Genomic DNA, 17,721 nt, shown 5'->3' on the forward strand with positions numbered 1-17,721 from the left:
AAAAAAGTTCCCCAAATGACTAGATGATAACTGCTGGAATAAAGGAATGACACCCCCTTACAGTACATACCAGCCTCTATGAAACCTTCAGATGTTATGGCCAGTCCTAATAGAACAGCAAGCAGGGTCCTGGAATAGCCTAGTGGTTGGCGCAGTGCATAGTAGAGAAGGTGACCCGGGCCCATAATCCACTTGCAGTGGTGTATAAATGAGTACAGTAGGTTTTTTGTGGGTTTTGAAGAGCTCACCATGCTATATAAGGAGTAATGGTGAGATGTGTACCTAGGACCTTTTATGTGAAGTCCACTGCAATGTCCCCTAGGGTGCCCCACTGATCTTCTGGGATGCCTATGTGACTAGGAAAACTGGCTTCTCCTACGTCTCAATGGCTTGATTTTGTGCGTTTACACTTGGATGTTTTTGTTTCTTTTTTTTTTTTAATGGTCCAAAAAGATAGACGTACTAAGCACACCATCTAGGAAATGGTCATTTTGAAAGAAAAAAAAAACACATTTTTTTCTAGTTTGAAAATGCCCCTCCAACTATATTTTAGGAAAGATTCCATGTTCTGCAAGCCATTCACAAAATGTTTTTTTTCACATGGTCCTTTTTGGTCTACATACAACATATTAAATGTCACCCTCTGATTGTCAGGTCAGCACATACCGGTTTGTTGCAAAGCTCAAGGAGTTTATCAGTTAGGCGAGTTGCATCACCAATAAATTTCCCTAAAGAGGCCTTCAATTGGATGGTTTTGTTGAGGATTTCCTTGCACCTATTCACACGCATTGGGTATGAGGACTGTGAGAGAAAAAACATTTTTAAAAGACCAAAATGAAAACTTACTGTAACAGTCGGCTTAAGCATTTTGCATAAGTGTTTTGGATAAAAATATGCTTGTACTGAACAGTTTTATTTAATAAAATTACATGTTCATATTTGATGCAGCGTTCACTGCCCTTCTAGAGCAGCAAAGTCTCCATTATATGAACACTGAACCTCTTCCTATCAAGGCAAAAAGCCTAACTGTAAAACAAGCTGCAAAGGACTCAAATACAAATCAACTTACGCATCCAGTTTCTCCTACATAAGCACACAACTGTGGAACGCATTACTAAAAGCCTTGAAAACTACTTACGACCACCTAAACTTCCGGAAAAAAACTAAAAACTAGCCTGTTTAAAAAGGCATACCCTACCAATCCAACATAAATGCCTGATCTCTGCAACACAACAAAACTAAAGTACGTAATGGACATACCACAACTCTTTTGTTGTACGATTCGCTAATGTGGCTGTACCACATGAACTTTATCTTAGCACAACATCATTTTGTATTTGTTTACACCGGAGTCTGCAATCGCCTCTCCGGTACTATGTAAGCCACATTGAGCCTACAAATAGGTGGGGAAATGTGGGATACAAATGTAACAAATAAATAAATAAACAATATTTATAGCCACTTAAGAAGGCATTAATACAAATCCATGGGAGACAAAATAGTGAAAGGGAATTTGCATATTTGAGTGATAGACTGCATAAATATGCAACACAAGACAAATACAGAGCCTCTGTCTTTGGTAATTCTCCTTTAAGCCCAGCCATAGCATGGTGGACCTGGACAGTGTTATTTATACGGACAACAACCACTCAATCTTGTAGATTTTAGACTCATTATAAATGGTCCCTCAATACTGATTGTATTTGAAAAAGCTTATTCTGTCATTTTAAAAGTGACAGTTTTTTTGCTGCAAATAAATAATGGGCCTGATATTTAAATCACATCTCTTGGGCTAACTGGGTATATTCAGTAACTTAACCTGATAGTGTCGCTGAAAATGTCTGGTTAGCACCCAACCCGAAATCAGCTATTTTGAGGGCATTCTGGGGGCAGGGTCAGCTCTTAACTCGCCAAGGTAACTACATAAACAGGACTGCATAAAAGTCAGTCCTATCTTTATACAGTTCATCATAGCAGGTTAAGTTCTGAATATCACATTTTACTGCTCCTATATACTCAGAAATTTGAATTTTGGGGGATTACGCTGGCGGTAGTTAGCAAAACACTGAATATCAGGCACAATATATTTCTTTTCCATTGGATGGGATAAATGTCATAAACAAGAGATTGAAAAGTGTGTCTTTGTAAATCCCAAAGATCTTTTCTAAGGTAAAATTATGTATCATACCTGATAATTTTCTTTCCATTAATCATAGCTGATCAATCCATAGACTGGTGGGTTGTGTCCATCTACCAGCAGGTGGAGATAGAGAGCAATCCTTTTGCCTCCCTATATGTGGTCATGTGCTGCCGGAAACTCCTCAGTATGTCGATATCCAAGCTCCATCCGTAGGACTCAGCACTTAGAGAATTACACCCACAAAGGGACACTCTGCCCAGCTCACCACCGCCGAAACGGGGGAGGGGAATTAACCCAGCTCATACCCACACAAGTGGGGGAGGGGAATCCGTCCAGCTCATCCCCGCGGAGCGGGGGAGGGACACCACCCCGCCGATGCGGGGGGATCTGGCTTATCCTGCAACTGCAACCGCGGGAGGAGCTGACTGACCCTAACACCGCCGAAGCGGGAGGGGTACAAAGCTGCCCTACAGCCGCACGAAGCGGGAGGGAGCGCCGGCAGAATTTATGTCTCAATCCAGCCCCGTAAAACGGAGGGGAGAGGAATGCAGCAGCTCACTGTAACACAAACTCGTCTCAACTCTTGAAGAATCCAATTGACAAAACTTGAACACGAAGTCCTCCTGAACAGGAACTGAAGACTAAACTTGAACCTGAAATGCAACCAGACTATAAACAGTACAGATATCTGGGAGGGGCTATGGATTGATCAGCTATGATTAATGGAAAGAAAATTATCAGGTATGATACATAATTTTACCTTCCATATCATCATGCTGATCAATCCATAGACTGGTGGGATGTACCGAAGCAGTACTCACCCAGGGCGGGACATTGAAATCCCTGACCTCAACACTGAAGCTCCAAACCGGGCCTCCGCCTGAGCCTCCACAGTCAAGCGGTAATGCTTGGAGAATGTATGGGCCGATGCCCAAGTTGCCGCCTTGCATATCTCTTCCAAGGAGACGGACCCGGCCTCTGCCATCGAGGCCGCCTGAGCTCTAGTGAAGTGAGCCTTCAGCTGGATAGGAGGCACCTTCCCCGCGGCCACATAAGCCGCTGCAATGGCTTCCTTGACCCATCTTGCCACTGTAGGCTTAGCAGCCTGCAGACCCTTACGAGGACCTGCAAACAGGACAAACAGATGATCCGACTTCCGGAAATCATTGGTCACTTCCAAGTATCTGATGATGACTCGTCTCACATCCAGATATTTGAGAGCAGAGTATTCCTCTGGGTAGTCCTCCTTCCGAAAGGAAGGGAGACAGAGCTGCTGATTCACATGGAAGCGAGAAACAATCTTGGGCAGGAAGGAAGGCACTGTGCGAATAGTCACTCCTGCCTCAGTGAACTGCAGAAAAGGCTCTCGACATGAGAGTGCCTGGAGCTCGGAAACTCTTCTGGCTGAAGTGATAGCCACCAAAAAGACCGCTTTCAACGTCAGGTCTTTCAGAGATGCCCTCGACAAGGGTTCAAAAGGCGGCTTCTGCAAGGCTCTTAGCACCAGGTTGAGATTCCACGCAGGCACCACTGAGTGCAGAGGAGGGCACAGGTGATTAACTCCCTTGAGAAAACGCACCACATCTGGCTGCGAAGCCAGGGAAGCACCCTTCAGGCAGCCCCTGAAGCAAGCCAGAGCCACTACCTGGACTTTAAGGGAACTGAGCAACAGGCCTTTCTCCAGACCTTCTTGCAGGAACGCCAACACTGAAGAAATTGGAGCAGTGAAGGGAGAAAGTGAGCCTGCTTCACACCACGCTGCAAAGGTACGCCAAACCCTGGCGTAAGCAGTAGAAGTAGAGCGCTTCCTCGCTCTCAGCATAGTGGCGATGACCTTCTCTGAGAAGCCCTTCTTCCTCAGACGCTGCCGCTCAATAGCCAGGCCGTAAGACCAAAGGGGGAGGGATCCTTCATCACCACGGGACCCTGATGCAACAGGCCCTGCTCCACTGGCAGTCGCAGAGGGTAGTCCACTGAGAGCCTGATCAAGTCCGCATATCAGGGACGTCTGGGCCAGTCTGGACCCACCAGGATTATCCGGCCCAGATGCTTTGCCACCCGGTCTAGCACCCTGCCCAACATGGGCCAGGGCGGGAACACATAGAGAAGCTCCTGTGTCAGCCACTGTTGGAGAAGAGCATCTACTCCCAGGGATCGAGGGTCCCGTCCTCTGCTGAAAAAGCGCGGCACTTGGCAATTGGCCGATGACACCATCAGGTCTAGGCTCGGCTGGCCCCAGCGCTTCATGATGTCCAAGAACGCCTGAGCCGATAACTGCCACTCTCCGGGATCCAAGGTATGGCGACTGAGAAAGTCCGCCTTGACATTCATGACTCCGGCAATGTGGGCCGCTGACAGCTGCTCCAGGCTCGCTTCCGCCCACTGGCATAAATTCATGGCCTCCTTGGCTAGAGGGGCGCTCTTGGTACCTCCTTGGCGGTTGACATAGGCCACAGCCGTGGCATTGTCCGACAGGACCCTTACTGGCTTCAACGCCAGTATCGGGAGGAACTGCAATAGCGCCAACCGAATCGCTCTGAGTTCCAGGAGGTTGATAGACCGCTTTGCCTCTGCAGGAGACCAGAGCCCCTGCGCTGTCCTTCCCAAACAGTGGGCTCCCCAGCCCGTCAAAGAAGCATCCGTCGTGACGACAATCCACTCCGGGGTCACAAGAGGCATCCCTGCAGACAACTTGTCTGTCTTCAGCCACCAGCTCAGCGCCTTGCACACTGCTGGATCCAAGGGAAGGCGCACAGCATAATCCTCCGACACCGGAGTCCAGCGCTGCAGCAGAGAGTGTTGAAGTGGTCTCATATGAGCCCTGGCCCAGGGCACTACATCCATCGTGGCCGTCATAGAGCCCAACAGCTGCACATAGTCCCAAGCCCGAAGGGAAGAGGCTACTAGGAACTGGTCCACCTGAGCCTGAAGTTTGACAATCCGATTGTCCGGCAGGAACACTCTGCCCACTTGGGTGTTGAATCGAACTCCCACATACTCCAGGGACTGAGTTGGGCGCAGCTGGCTTTTCTCCCAGTTGATGATCCACCCCAGGGAGCTCAAAAGAGCAATCACCCGGTCCACAGCTTTGCCGCACTCTGCATAAGAGGGGGCTCGGATCAACCAGTCGTCCAGATAAGGATGGACTTGTACTCCTTCCTTTCGCAGGAAGGCCACGATGACCACCATTACTTTGGAGAAGGTCCGCGGAGCAGTAGCCAACCCGAACGGGAGGGCTCTGAACTGGAAGTGTCGGCCCAGGACTGCAAAACGCAGAAAGCGTTGATGAGGAGGCCAGATGGGAATATGCAAGTACGCTTCCTTGATGTCTAAGGATGCCAGGAACTCTCCTGCCTTCACTGCCGCTATAACAGAGCGGAGAGTCTCCATGCGAAAGTGCCGAACTTTCAAGGCCCGATTGACCCCTTTGAGGTCGAGGATAGGCCGTACAGAACCTCCTTTCTTTGGTACTACAAAGTAAATGGAGTAACGTCCCTTGCCAAGCTGACTTTCTGGCACCGGAACGACCGCACTCAGGCGGATCAGATTATCCAAGGTCTGCTGCACTGCCACAGCTTTGACCGGAGACTTGCAGGGAGAGAGTACAAACCCGTCTTTTAAGGGTCGGCAGAACTCTAGCTTGTAGCCGTCTCTGATGACTTCCAGCACCCAAGCGTCTGAAGTTACTCTGGTCCACTCGCCCAGAAACGAGGACAGGCGTCCTCCAATCTGCACTGGGCCATGGACCAGGACCCCGTCATTGGGTACGAGACCCTGGGGAGGACCAGAGGGCGTACCTCCGGGACGGCGGTCTCTGCGAAAGGAATGCTGCTTGGGGGAGAAGTTCCTCTTGAAGGAAGAGGGGGCAGAGGAGCCCGACTTGCCCGGGCGGTACCGACGGACTTCTTGAAACCGTCCTCTGGAGTTACCGGGGCAAGCACTGGTCCGAGCCCTGGCCTCTGGTAACCTTTTGCCCTTAGACGTGCCGAGATCGGTCACAATTTTGTCCAGCTCGACCCCAAAGAGCAGCTTGCCTTTAAAAGGCAACTTGGCCAGGCGGGACTTAGAGGCGTGGTCCGCAGACCAATGCTTCAGCCATAGCCACCGCCGCGCAGAGACTGTCTGAGCCATACCTTTAGCTGAGGCTCTCAAGACATCATACAGTAAGTCTGCCAAATAAGCCAAGCCCGACTCCAGGGCCGGCCAATCAGCCCTCAAGGAAGGATCCGAGGGGGAAGCCCGCTGCACAATCGTCAGGCACGCCCTGGCCACATAGGAGCCGCAAACTGAGGCCTGCAAACTTAAAGCAGCCGCCTCGAAGGACGACCTTAAGGCCGCCTCCAATCTTCTATCTTGGGCGTCCTTTAGGGCCGTGCCACCTTCCACCGGCAACGCCGTTTTCTTAGTCACCGCAGTGATTAAAGAATCCACGGTAGGCCAAAGAAAAGCCTCCCGTTCACTTTCAGGCAAAGGATAGAGGCGGGACATAGCCCTAGCAACTTTGAGGCTCGCTTCCGGGACATCCCATTGAGCCGAAATTAAAGTGTGCATGGCATCATGCACGTGGAAGGGTCTAGGCGGGCGCTTCGTCCCCAGCATAATGGCGGAGCCAACAGGGGCTGAGGGAGAGACGTCCTCTGGAGAGGAAATCTTCAAAATGCTCATGGCCTGCATTAACAGGTTGGGCAAATCCTCTGAGCGAAAGATCCGCGCTGCAGAGGGGTCATCCGCTCCATCCGAGTGGGAATCCGTCTCCTCCAAGGAATCCTCAAAGGACCGTTGGGAGAACTCAGATACGCTGCCCTCATCTACATCAGAGGAGACAAAGTCCTCTAAGGCCTGGGAATCCACCCGAGGGCGTTTACTTCCGGGGGCCTCAACCCCTTTATCGGACAAGGGAGCAGGGGCAGCGTTTTACATAAGGAAGGCCTGATGCAGCAGCAAAATAAACTCGGGGGAGAAACCCTCCAGACTGTGCACGTCAGCAGCCTGGGCCACAGCCCTAGACGCACCCTCAACCGGCGCTCGCAAGAGCGGGGGAGAAACATGCTGCGCATCCAAGATGGCGTCCGGCGCGACACTCCGTGAAGGAGCCGCGCAGGAAGAACGGCGCTTAACTTTAGCCGCTTTTTTGCCGTCGCCCAAATCAAGGGCGGCCATGGCATTAACGTCTCCCAGCTCAAGGGCGGTCCAAGAAGAAGCCGTCCGAGCAGAGTGGCCGGCCAAGATGGCGGAGGCAAGCAGCGGGGGATGGGCGTTTATGGCGGGGAAAAACCGCCGCGCCGGAGGAAGAACCGGGACACTGACCGGCCTCCAAACTGACACCCAACAAGGGCGAATCAGACTTTAAGACCCCTGCATCCCCGCTAGAAGCGCACACGCGGTCCAGGGAGCGATTCTTCGCGCCCTCGCCCTCCGACGCCATAGGCCACATGGAGATCGATCGGGGAACCCCCTGCCCGCTATAAAAAAGTAAAGATTACCTGCTTCTCGCTCCGAGCTGTAACGAACTGGTGTCCCAGTGAGTAGCTGCAATAAACGTTTAAATAAACGTCGAAATAAACGCCCTTAAGGACGTCTAAAAATTTTTTTTTTTTTTTCAACGGAGCCAGCGGGAGGGGGGAGAAAAGGAGGGACCTGGCACCACCAGGTTTGCACTTGCTCAAGAAGAGCCCTCAACCCCAGGTACTCAACAAAACCTAAAAATTAGGCTTGGAGACCTAGCCAGAGCTGCTGCTGTGTGTGACCACCACCTGCTGAGATAGAGAACATACTGAGGAGTTTCCGGCAGCACATGACCACATATAGGGAGGCAAAAGGATTGCTCTCTATCTCCACCTGCTGGTAGATGGACACAACCCACCAGTCTATGGATTGATCAGCATGATGATGTGGAATTTTTTTTTGGCCACTCATTTTTTTGCCACCAGAGTGCAGAGCTCTGACTCCAGCCTCTGCTCGTTACATGTCATGTCATGAAATACTTATGTGTCACACGGCCATGGGTCCGACCTAGCAACCAATAACTAAGACCACAGCACCTTGCAGATCAGTGCATGAGTAACACTCTTGAGAACTCAGGCTGTAAGAGCTCACTCCAATAAATGGACAGTCAATCATCTATGATCATAAAGGCAATTTCCTCTATCCCAATTTTCCAATCCATCATTTTCAAACACGTTGGGGATGCTGTTTTGATTATGCAAAAGAAATGTACAGCTGCTTGGAGACTTTATAATCAGATTTGTAGAACCCTATCTAAAACTGTACCATATCCATGAAGTCTGCCACTCATTTTATACAAAAGCCCAAAATGGAGAAATCCTTTACTGCATGCTACCATAAAGATTGGTTTACATTCAAAAAGACTACAATAATTACTACAGTACTTGAAATCCAAGATAAAGCACACTAAACCAGCGCTCATCAAACTTTCTTCAGCAGTAACTCATTTGTGCAGCCAAAGAAAGTGCATGACCTCCCAGAGATGTGGGCTGATTACATCTCTATAGAGGGCCTGCGCAGGTCGTGGATCCCAAATGCAGGTTTCATGATGCCATTTGGGGTCACAACCCACAGTTTGGGAAGCCCTGCACTAAACACTGTAAACACTGTTTAGAACAGGCAGGAACTTTTTAAGACACTGCATGCTTGATAATGGCATTAAAAAAGGAGAAATTTGGTCTTACCTGCTAACATTTTTTCTCTTGAGCCCTACCAGAACAGTCCAAAACAATGGGTTATGCCTGTCAACCAGCAAATGGAGAAAGAGAATGACAACTTGTGAGCTCTGCCCTATATAACACATCATGCAGCCCCTACTCACCAATATTTCTACATCAAAGCAAAAATATAGAAAATGCCCCCAATTTCCAGATAGGGGAACCCAGTGTTCCAAATAAACATAATTACAAACCTGTCCTTCAGGTTCCTCAAACAATAACTCTTCTCTGAAACCAGAATTAGACAGCATCCTAAGGTGAGACTCTAGGATGGTCTGGTAGGACTAAAGAACAAAAATTTCTCCTTCCTTATCCTCCACCATACCAGTCCAGAACCAAAGGGATGTACAAATGCACCACTCAAGTCAGCAGAACTCTGAAGCCCCTGCTCTTGCACCAAAGCCTAATCCTTCTCTTGTCAAAACATCCAGCCAACTGTGATTTGAAAATATATGCAAGGAGGACTATGTTGCAGCTTTATAAATATCTGCAGGACACACTGCTAACCCTCTGCCTGAGTACACTTTAAGGACTTTAGGCAGAATCAAACCTTTGAGAATATAGGCAACAAGACTGTCTGCTCAATCCAGCAGGCAATGTCAGCATTCAAGACTGCTTCCCCTTTCTTTGTGCCATCAAAAAGAACAACCTATTTGACATTCTGCAACAAACTCTCCTTTACCCATGACCTCTTCATCTCCCATTCTCTCCAACTCCTCGCCCTAACTTAAACCTGGCTCACCCCTGATGACTCTGCCTCAGTCGCGGCCCTATGCCATGGAGGCTCTCTCTTCTCCCATTCTCCCCGCCCAGTTGGCCGTGGTGGCGGCGTTGGGTTACTACTTTCGCCCTCCTGCAGTTTTCAACCTCTCCTCCTACCGCAGTCTCACTGCTTCTCATCCTTTGAAGTTTACGCCATCCGTCTATTCTACCCGCTGCCACTCAGAGTTGCAGTCATTTACCACCCCCCTGATAAGTCCCTATCTTCCTTCCTTACCGACTTCGATGCCTGGCTCTCCGTTTTTCTTGAGCCCTCATCCCCATCCCTCATTCTCGGAGACTTTAACATACACATTGATGACCAATCCGATCCTCACGCTTCTCAGTTCCTCACTCTAGCATCCTCCTTCAACCTTCAGCTATGCTCCACCACCCCTACTCACCGAGACAGCCATTGTCTTGACCTCGTCCTCTCCTCTACCTGCTCACCCTCCAATTTCTGCGCCTCAGCTCTTCCTCCCTCTGACCATCACCTGATCACCTTCACACTTCATCACCCTCCCCCGCAGTCCCGCCCAACACTAACCACTACTTCCAGGAATCTCCAGGCTGTCGACCCTCCCACCTTATCCTCCATTATTTCTAATCTCCTCCCTTCCATCATGTCCTCCGAGTCTGTCGACAAGGCTGTCTCTGCTTACAATGCCACTCTCACCTCTGCTCTGGACACCCTTGCACCATCCATCTCCCATCCCACAAGACGTACTAATCCTCAGCCCTGGCTGACCTCTTGCATTCGTTACCTTCGCTCCTGCGCCCGATCTGCTGAACGCCTGTGGAGGAAATCTCGTACCCATTCAGATTTCCTTCATTACAAATTCATGCTATCCTCCTTCCAGTCCTCCCTATTCCTTGCCAAACAGGACTATTACACCCAATTGACCAATTCTCTCAGCGCCAACCCTCGTCGTCTCTTCGCCACCCTTAACTCCCTCCTCAAAGTGCCCTCCGCTCCCACCCCCCCTCACTCTCACCTCAATCACTGGCTGACTACTTCCGCGACAAGGTGCAAATGATCAACCTTGAGTTCACTACCAAGGCACCTCTTCCTCTTTACCCTTCAACCCTCTCCCTCAACCAACCAACCCAGGCCTCTTTCTCCTCCTTTCCTGATATCACTGAGGAGGAAACCGCCCGCCTTCTTTCCTCCTCGAAATGCACCACTTGTTCCTCTGATCCCATCCCCACCAACTTACTTAACACCATCTCTCATATCCTCAACCTCTCTCTCTCCACTGCAACTGTCCCTGACACCGTCAAGCACGCCGTAGTCACACCTCTCCTCAAAAAAAACATCACTTGACCCTACCAGTCCCTCCAACTACCGCCCCATCTCCCTCCTACCCTTCCTCTCCAAAATAGTTGAGCGTGCTGTTCACAGCCGCTGCCTTGATTTTCTCTCCTCTCATGCCATCCTCGATCCGCTTCAATCGGTTTTCGCCCTCTACACTCGACAGAAACGGCACTCTCTAAAGTCTGTAATGACCTGTTCCTTGCCAAATCCAGAGGCCACTACTCCATCCTCATCCTCCTTGATCTATCCACTGCTTTTGATACTGTCAATCATGATTTACTTCTTGCCACACTGTCCTCATTTGGGTTCCAGGGTTCTGTCCTCTCCTGGTTCTCCTCCTATCTCTTCCACCGCACCTTCAGAGTACACTCTCATGGATCTTCCTCCACCCCCATCCCTGCTCTCTGTTGGAGTTCCCCAGGGATCTGTTCTTGGACCCCTTCTTTTTTCAATCTACACCTCTTCCCTGGGCTCACTGATCTCATCTCACGGTTTCCAGTATCATCTTTATGCTGATGACACCCAGCTATATCTCTCCACACCAGACATCACCGCAGAGACCCAGGCCAAGGTATCGGCCTGCTTATCCGACATTGCTGCATGGATGTCCAACCGCCACCTGAAACTGAACATGTCCAAGACCGAGCTTATTGTCTTTCCACCAAAATCCACTTCTCCTCTTCCTCCACTCTCTATCTCAGTTGATGGCACCCTCATCCTCCCCGTTTCATCTGCCCGCAACCTCGGAGTCATCTTCGACTCCTCCCTCTCCTTCTCTGCGCATATCCAGCAGATAGCCAAGACCTGTCGCTTCTTCCTCTTTAACATCAGCAAAATTTGCCCTTTCCTCTCTGAACACACCACCCGTACTCTCGTCCACGCTCTCATTACCTCTCGCCTTGACTACTGCAACCTACTCCTTACTAGCCTCCCACTTAGCCATCTATCCCCCCTTCAATCTGTTCAGAACTCTGCTGCATGTCTTATATTCCGCCTGAACTGATATACTCATATCACCCCTCTTCTCAGGTCACTTCACTGGCTTCCAATCAGATACCGCATACAGTTCAAGCTTCTCCTTCTTACCTACAAATGCACTCAGTCTGCAGCCCCTCATTACCTCTCTACCCTCATTTCCCCTTACGTTCCCGCCCGTAACCTCCGCCCACAGGACAAATCCCTCCTCTCAGTACCCTTCTCCACCACCGCCAACTCCAGGCTCCGCTCATTCTGCCTCGCCTCACCCTATGCTTGGAATAAACTTCCTAAGCCCTTACGCCAAGCCCCCTCCCTACCCATCTTCAAATCCTTGCTCAAAACCCACCTCTTCAATGTTGCTTTCGGCACCTAACCTTTATACCTTTCAGGAAATCTAGACTGCCCCTATTTGACTGATTGTACATTTGTCCTTTAGATTGTAAGCTCCTTTGAGCAGGGTCTGTCCTTCTATGTTAAATTGTACAGCGCTGCGTAACCCTAGTAGCGCTTTAGAAATGTCAAGTAGTAGTAGTAGTACTTCTGAAATCATTAGTTCCATTCAAGTAATGCACAAGGACTCGCTGAACATTCATTAGACGGAGAAGACAGAACTTTTTCTCTCTTAAACAAAGGCAACAACAAGACCTAATTTACATGAAAAGCTACCAATAGAAATCAAACAAAATAAAACATGGAAAAGAAAATAAGATACCACCTTTGTTATTGGACATAACGTAATACATTTCTTGATTAGCTTTCGAAGGTTGCCCTTCTTCGTCAGATCGGAAATCTGACATTTCCGATCTGACGAAGAAGGGCAACCTTCGAAAGCTAATCAAGAAATGTATTAAGTTATGTCCAATAAAAAAGGTATCATCTTATTTTCTTTTCCATGTTTTATTTTGTTTGATTTCTATTGGTAACCTTAAGAGTGGACTAACACGGCTACCACACTCCTCTATATGAAAAGCTGAAACTACATTTTGCAAAAACGAAAGAACCATTTAGATGAAAACGCCAGCTTCTGTAAAATGCAAGAATGGCTCCCAACAGAACAGCACCTGCAGCTCCAATAAATCTTCTCACCAAACAGGCTTTAGGAAAAAATGTACGACCCTTTCAGGTCACCGCCTTCAATAGCTCAAAAGGTGAATGCCCCAAATCTTGAAGCACCAGATTTAGATTCCATGCTAGAAAAAAAATCAACCACCCTGGAGAAGAGGGCCTAAGGCTTGCAGAACTTTCCTGATCGCTCTTATTTCCCAGCAGTTGATGAACCAGGCTACCTCAGCCCTTGACTACTTGCCCTGAGCTCCTTGACCCTGGCAATAAGTGCCCCAACTCAAACACCAGTATCCATCATAACCATGATTCATTTTGGGGGGGGGGGGGGGTCCTCCAAATCTGAGCCCTTTTCTAGATTCCACAATTCAGCCACTAGTTCAGGCTGATCCGAACCACCACCATCCACGGAAGGCAACGTTCATAATTCTGAGACTGTGGAGACCACTAGCTCAAGAGATATTCCTGAAGTGGCCACATGTGCACCCGAGCTCAAAGGACCAGCTGATTGTCACCGTCATTAAATCCAGAATTTGCAAGTCATCTTATGCTCTCAGGGCTCTCTTCACTAACGGGCCTCAAATCTAAGCCTGGATCTTCAAAGCTGGCTGTCTGGGTAGAATAACTTTCTCTTTCTTGGCATCAGTCTGCATTCCTAGGCATTTGATACACTGAGAAGCGATCAGTTTGCTTTTCTTGAAGTTCTCCACCCACCTAAGGGACCGCAATAACTGAACCACTTGAGAAGCGGCTTGTCTGCTTTCCACTTTGGCTTTTATAAGTCAATCTTCCAGATACGAGTACACCAAGATGCCTCTGCACAGTATTGCTGCAACCACCACCATCATCTTTGAAAAGTCTGAGGAACCATGACTACCTCAAGTGGAAGGACCTGAAAATGATCGAGGTTCCCCAACACTGCAAACCAAAAAAACTTTTGGTGAGGCTTCCAGATTGGAATATAAGAGATTTATCTCTTTGAGATCTAAGCTAGTCAGAAATTCCCCCTTTCGCACTGCTGCAATCACAGACTGCAAAATCTCCACCTGAAAGTGTTAGATTCGCAGGGCTCATTTTATGCCCTTAAAATCGACAATAGAACGAAAACGGTATTCCTTTTTTGGGACAATGAAATAAATGGATTACATGGCTGTACCCCACTCTGCCTTTGGAATGAGTACCACTGCTCACAAACTTAGCAACCTTTCTCAAGTGACCAGAACCATTGCCCTCTTGTCTGGTGTGCGACATGGCGATAGCACAAAAGTGAGCAAGATGGTGGGAAAATTCCAACTTGTAATCTTGCCTCACTACATCCAGCACACACTGATCGGACATTATTTGGGTCCACTGTGTGAAAAAAAAATCAGTTGACCACTTATTCTTTCTGATGAACAGGGAATGCTCCAGCCAACGCCTGTTTTTATTTGCATAAAAGGAAGTTGAACGAGACCAAAACAGAGCATTGGAGAGGAACCTGATTTGCCTGGTCGGTATCACCATGCCTCCCTGAACCTAGCTCTTTCCAAGTAGAACTGAGAGGAAACTTTGGGCTTATCCTCCAAAGACATGTAAGGTTTAGCCTCTCCCAGATCCTTTACTAATTTTTACAAGTCTTCTTTACCAAATAGCTTCACTCTAACGGGAAGCCTGATAGGCCAGTCTTAGAAGCTGTTTGTTATGACTATTCCTGAATCTAATCTAGGCAACACTGAGACTGTCATGCTCCGGGTGGAGGTCCAAATAAGATCATATAAGACAGCTGCCACATAAGCCAGAGTTGCCTCCAGATCAGTCACATCCTCAGGGTCTCAGTGTGTCTCTAAACTGCTTCAATTACCATAAACATGTCCTATAGACATAAGCACTACAGACAGAAACTTGCAGCCTTAGGGCAGAAACATCCAAAGCCGGTTTCAACAAGGTTTCCAGCATGTGATCCTGCATAACCTTCAAAGCTGTGCCACCCTCTACTGAGGTGGTAGTTGTCTTTATCATTGCCATTACCAAGGTAGTCAACTTTGCTTCCTTCAGCTTTTGCTTTCCTTCCAGATTCAAAGGGTAGAGCTTACTCACGGCCCTACTGACTCAGAGATTAGTCTCAGAAGTACATTTCACTTCTGAGAACTTGAACTGACTGGTGGAAAGGAAAAGCGTTAGTGGGCTTCTGGATACTTTTTAGGATAGGTTCCTGTGGAATGTTTCTTGTACTAGAAATAGAAATGCTCAGAGCCTCTAACAGCTACGTAATAGTCGAAAAAGCCAGACTTAAGGGATCCACCACAGAAGCCCCCTTGCTTACAACAGAGGCAGAACTTCAACAGGCTTATTCTGGTGCTGAAACCATTGTCTCCCAGTCATCCTTTGCCTCAGAAATTCTCAGCCTGGATCTAGTGCGACATCAGTCTGCCTTAGAAAATATGCCTTCTGAAGGAACAAGAAATACTCAGTCAGGAAAAGGAATCCCACAGCCCAGGACCTGCAAGAGACAAAGTCTCTATTAATGTGCTTTCTCCCAGCTCCCCAGATTTTGGGGTGGAGGTGGGGAATGATCTCAGTGACTGAAGAAGCAGTTTCTAAAATGGCCATTGTTCCCATGATCAGCAGGCTCCATGTGGCACTATGAGAGAGAACAAGTGACTGAAAAATCTGAAGCCAGTAGCCTCTTTATTGCCTCTGACTGCACCTCTGTGGTCTTCACATTCCATTGCAGCAGAAGCCAACCAAACTGCCTAAGTGGCCACTGCAGTAGGAGCAATACTTGGCACACTGATGGAGCTTCCATTCCCCCTCTGCCCCTCCAGCTAAAATGAAGCCCTGTTACACATTTCCTACCGTTGCAATGCTCCCTCAGAATGTTATCATCAGCATGTTAGAAGCAGACTGTGATGTTGGGCTGGCACATAAAGTTCTCCCTACCGACCTACTTAGGCCTTATGATTAGCAGTGCTCCTTCTCCCTCTCACCCCCCCTCCCCTTGATAGAGTGCATACGAAGCAATTCTTCCACAGACCTCTAGACTTCTGAGAATTATCCTCTTGGCCCTCCTTTATTTGGGGGGGGGGGGGGGGGTCTGTTTTGGAGAACATTGTGGGGGGGAGGGATTTCAGGTCCACAGAGCAAAGACAAAAGGGGAGGAATGTGGACTCTTCTAGGTATGCCCAAGAGTGCAACTCCTCAAGCTAAACTTTAGATTTCCTCCTATCCTGAGAAGTTCAACAGTGCACCTATGCTTCCAATTGAGCCCAGGAGTGGCCCCACACCAGTCTAGAACTCTGCTTCACAATACATCTGACACCATCTGCTAGAGATAAAGAAACACTGATGAGCTGGGACTGCACTGTGTCACATAGATGGCAGAGCTCATAATTCATCATTCTCAGTCTTCATCTGGTTGTTGATAGGCATAACCCATTGGTTCTGGACAGGTCTAGTGGATAATAAGTAATTTTAATCTATCTAAACATAGATTAGCACTTTAATTACATATCTACTCCTCTAGAACAGATCCCTCACATTTATTGTACTGCTTTCACAAACAATACAGGTTAGATAATCAAACTACCTTAGACACAGCTGTCATCATCCACATTGCCTGCTGAGGATATGCCAGAAACACTTTAGCAATGATCTCCATTAACACAACAAATACATCATCATGGGAATGACAGATTCGGGAGATCAGCTGAGAAAAGGCAGTTAGAAACTGATAGGGAGCCAAATGATTAGTATGATCAGTGATTGTCTTGTTTATTTTCATCAAATCAGTTTTCATCTGCAGACGGTCAGCACGGCCAGCTGGAAAATAGCAAAGAGTACATTTAGATTACCTTAACAAGGTGGAGTCCAGTCTACTGTGAACCCAATTCACTCAAAAATAAGCAGGACCTTTCCTGTGGTATAATGATCTTAGACAAAGTTGGCTGAGGAGAAATATTTGATTTAGTAATTTACAATGGGGCTTCAGTGTCCATGCCTCTTTAATTCAGATGGAAAGGGGCCTGCATAGTGTTTACATGCTCCATCCAGGTCTTTTGTTGCTCATTGACAAGATATTAAAAGTACTAGTGAACCTGGTGTTCGATGGGAATCCACACATCACTCAGCATCTTTTCTTTGGAATTCTCTACCCCAGGCCTCCGCTCCGAGTCATTGTTTAAAACTTTAAAATCTGACTAAAAACATTCCTATTTGAACTAGCTTTTAGCTTCAACAGTAGACTTTGTTTTGGCACTGATCAAATTCCTGGGACCTATCCTCCATCTCTCGATCCTGTGATTTGAAAGGTTCTTTCCTATGGTTTTATGGTGCTCCCTTTCTCACTTTTATGATTTGTTTTACTTTTGTGAACCACTTTGTCCTACTATACAAGTTGGAATCTGTTCAAGTTAGAAGGGTATATTGACAAGCACAGAGTGGCAATAATGAAGGTGGTTTAGGGCAAGGCTAATGTCTTAATAGCATTATTGTTCAGTAGAGGACTAAGGGATATGATCATCTTATGGGCATGGAAAGAGGTTTTGACCACAGAGGAAACATGGGGAATCATAGAACATGATTCTTTCCTTCTTTCCTCCTCGAAAAGTACCACCTGTTCCTCTGATCCCATCCCCACCAACTTACTTAACACCATCTCTCATACTGTCACCCCCTCCATCTGTCATATCCTCAACCTCTCTCTCTCCACTGCAACTGTCCCTGACAACTTCAAGTATGCCGTAGTCACACCGCTCCTCAAAAAACCA

At 47.9% G+C, this 17,721-nt stretch overlaps 1 protein-coding gene across 1 annotated transcript in view; it reads right to left on the minus strand.

Moving 5' to 3' along the window:
- Nucleotides 1–17,721, minus strand: part of ATR (ATR serine/threonine kinase) — a 174,492-nt gene that overhangs the window by 28,500 nt on the left and 128,271 nt on the right. Inside the window, exons 38-39 of the mRNA XM_030216335.1 lie at nucleotides 16,542–16,774; nucleotides 667–801 (exon numbers count right to left, since the gene is read on the minus strand). Of these exons, the coding sequence (XP_030072195.1) occupies nucleotides 667–801; nucleotides 16,542–16,774 (368 nt within the window). The remainder of the gene's footprint in view (nucleotides 1–666; nucleotides 802–16,541; nucleotides 16,775–17,721) is intronic.

The sequence above is a fragment of the Microcaecilia unicolor genome, chromosome 10 (genome assembly GCF_901765095.1).
Source record: "Microcaecilia unicolor chromosome 10, aMicUni1.1, whole genome shotgun sequence".
NCBI lineage: Eukaryota > Metazoa > Chordata > Amphibia > Gymnophiona > Siphonopidae > Microcaecilia > Microcaecilia unicolor.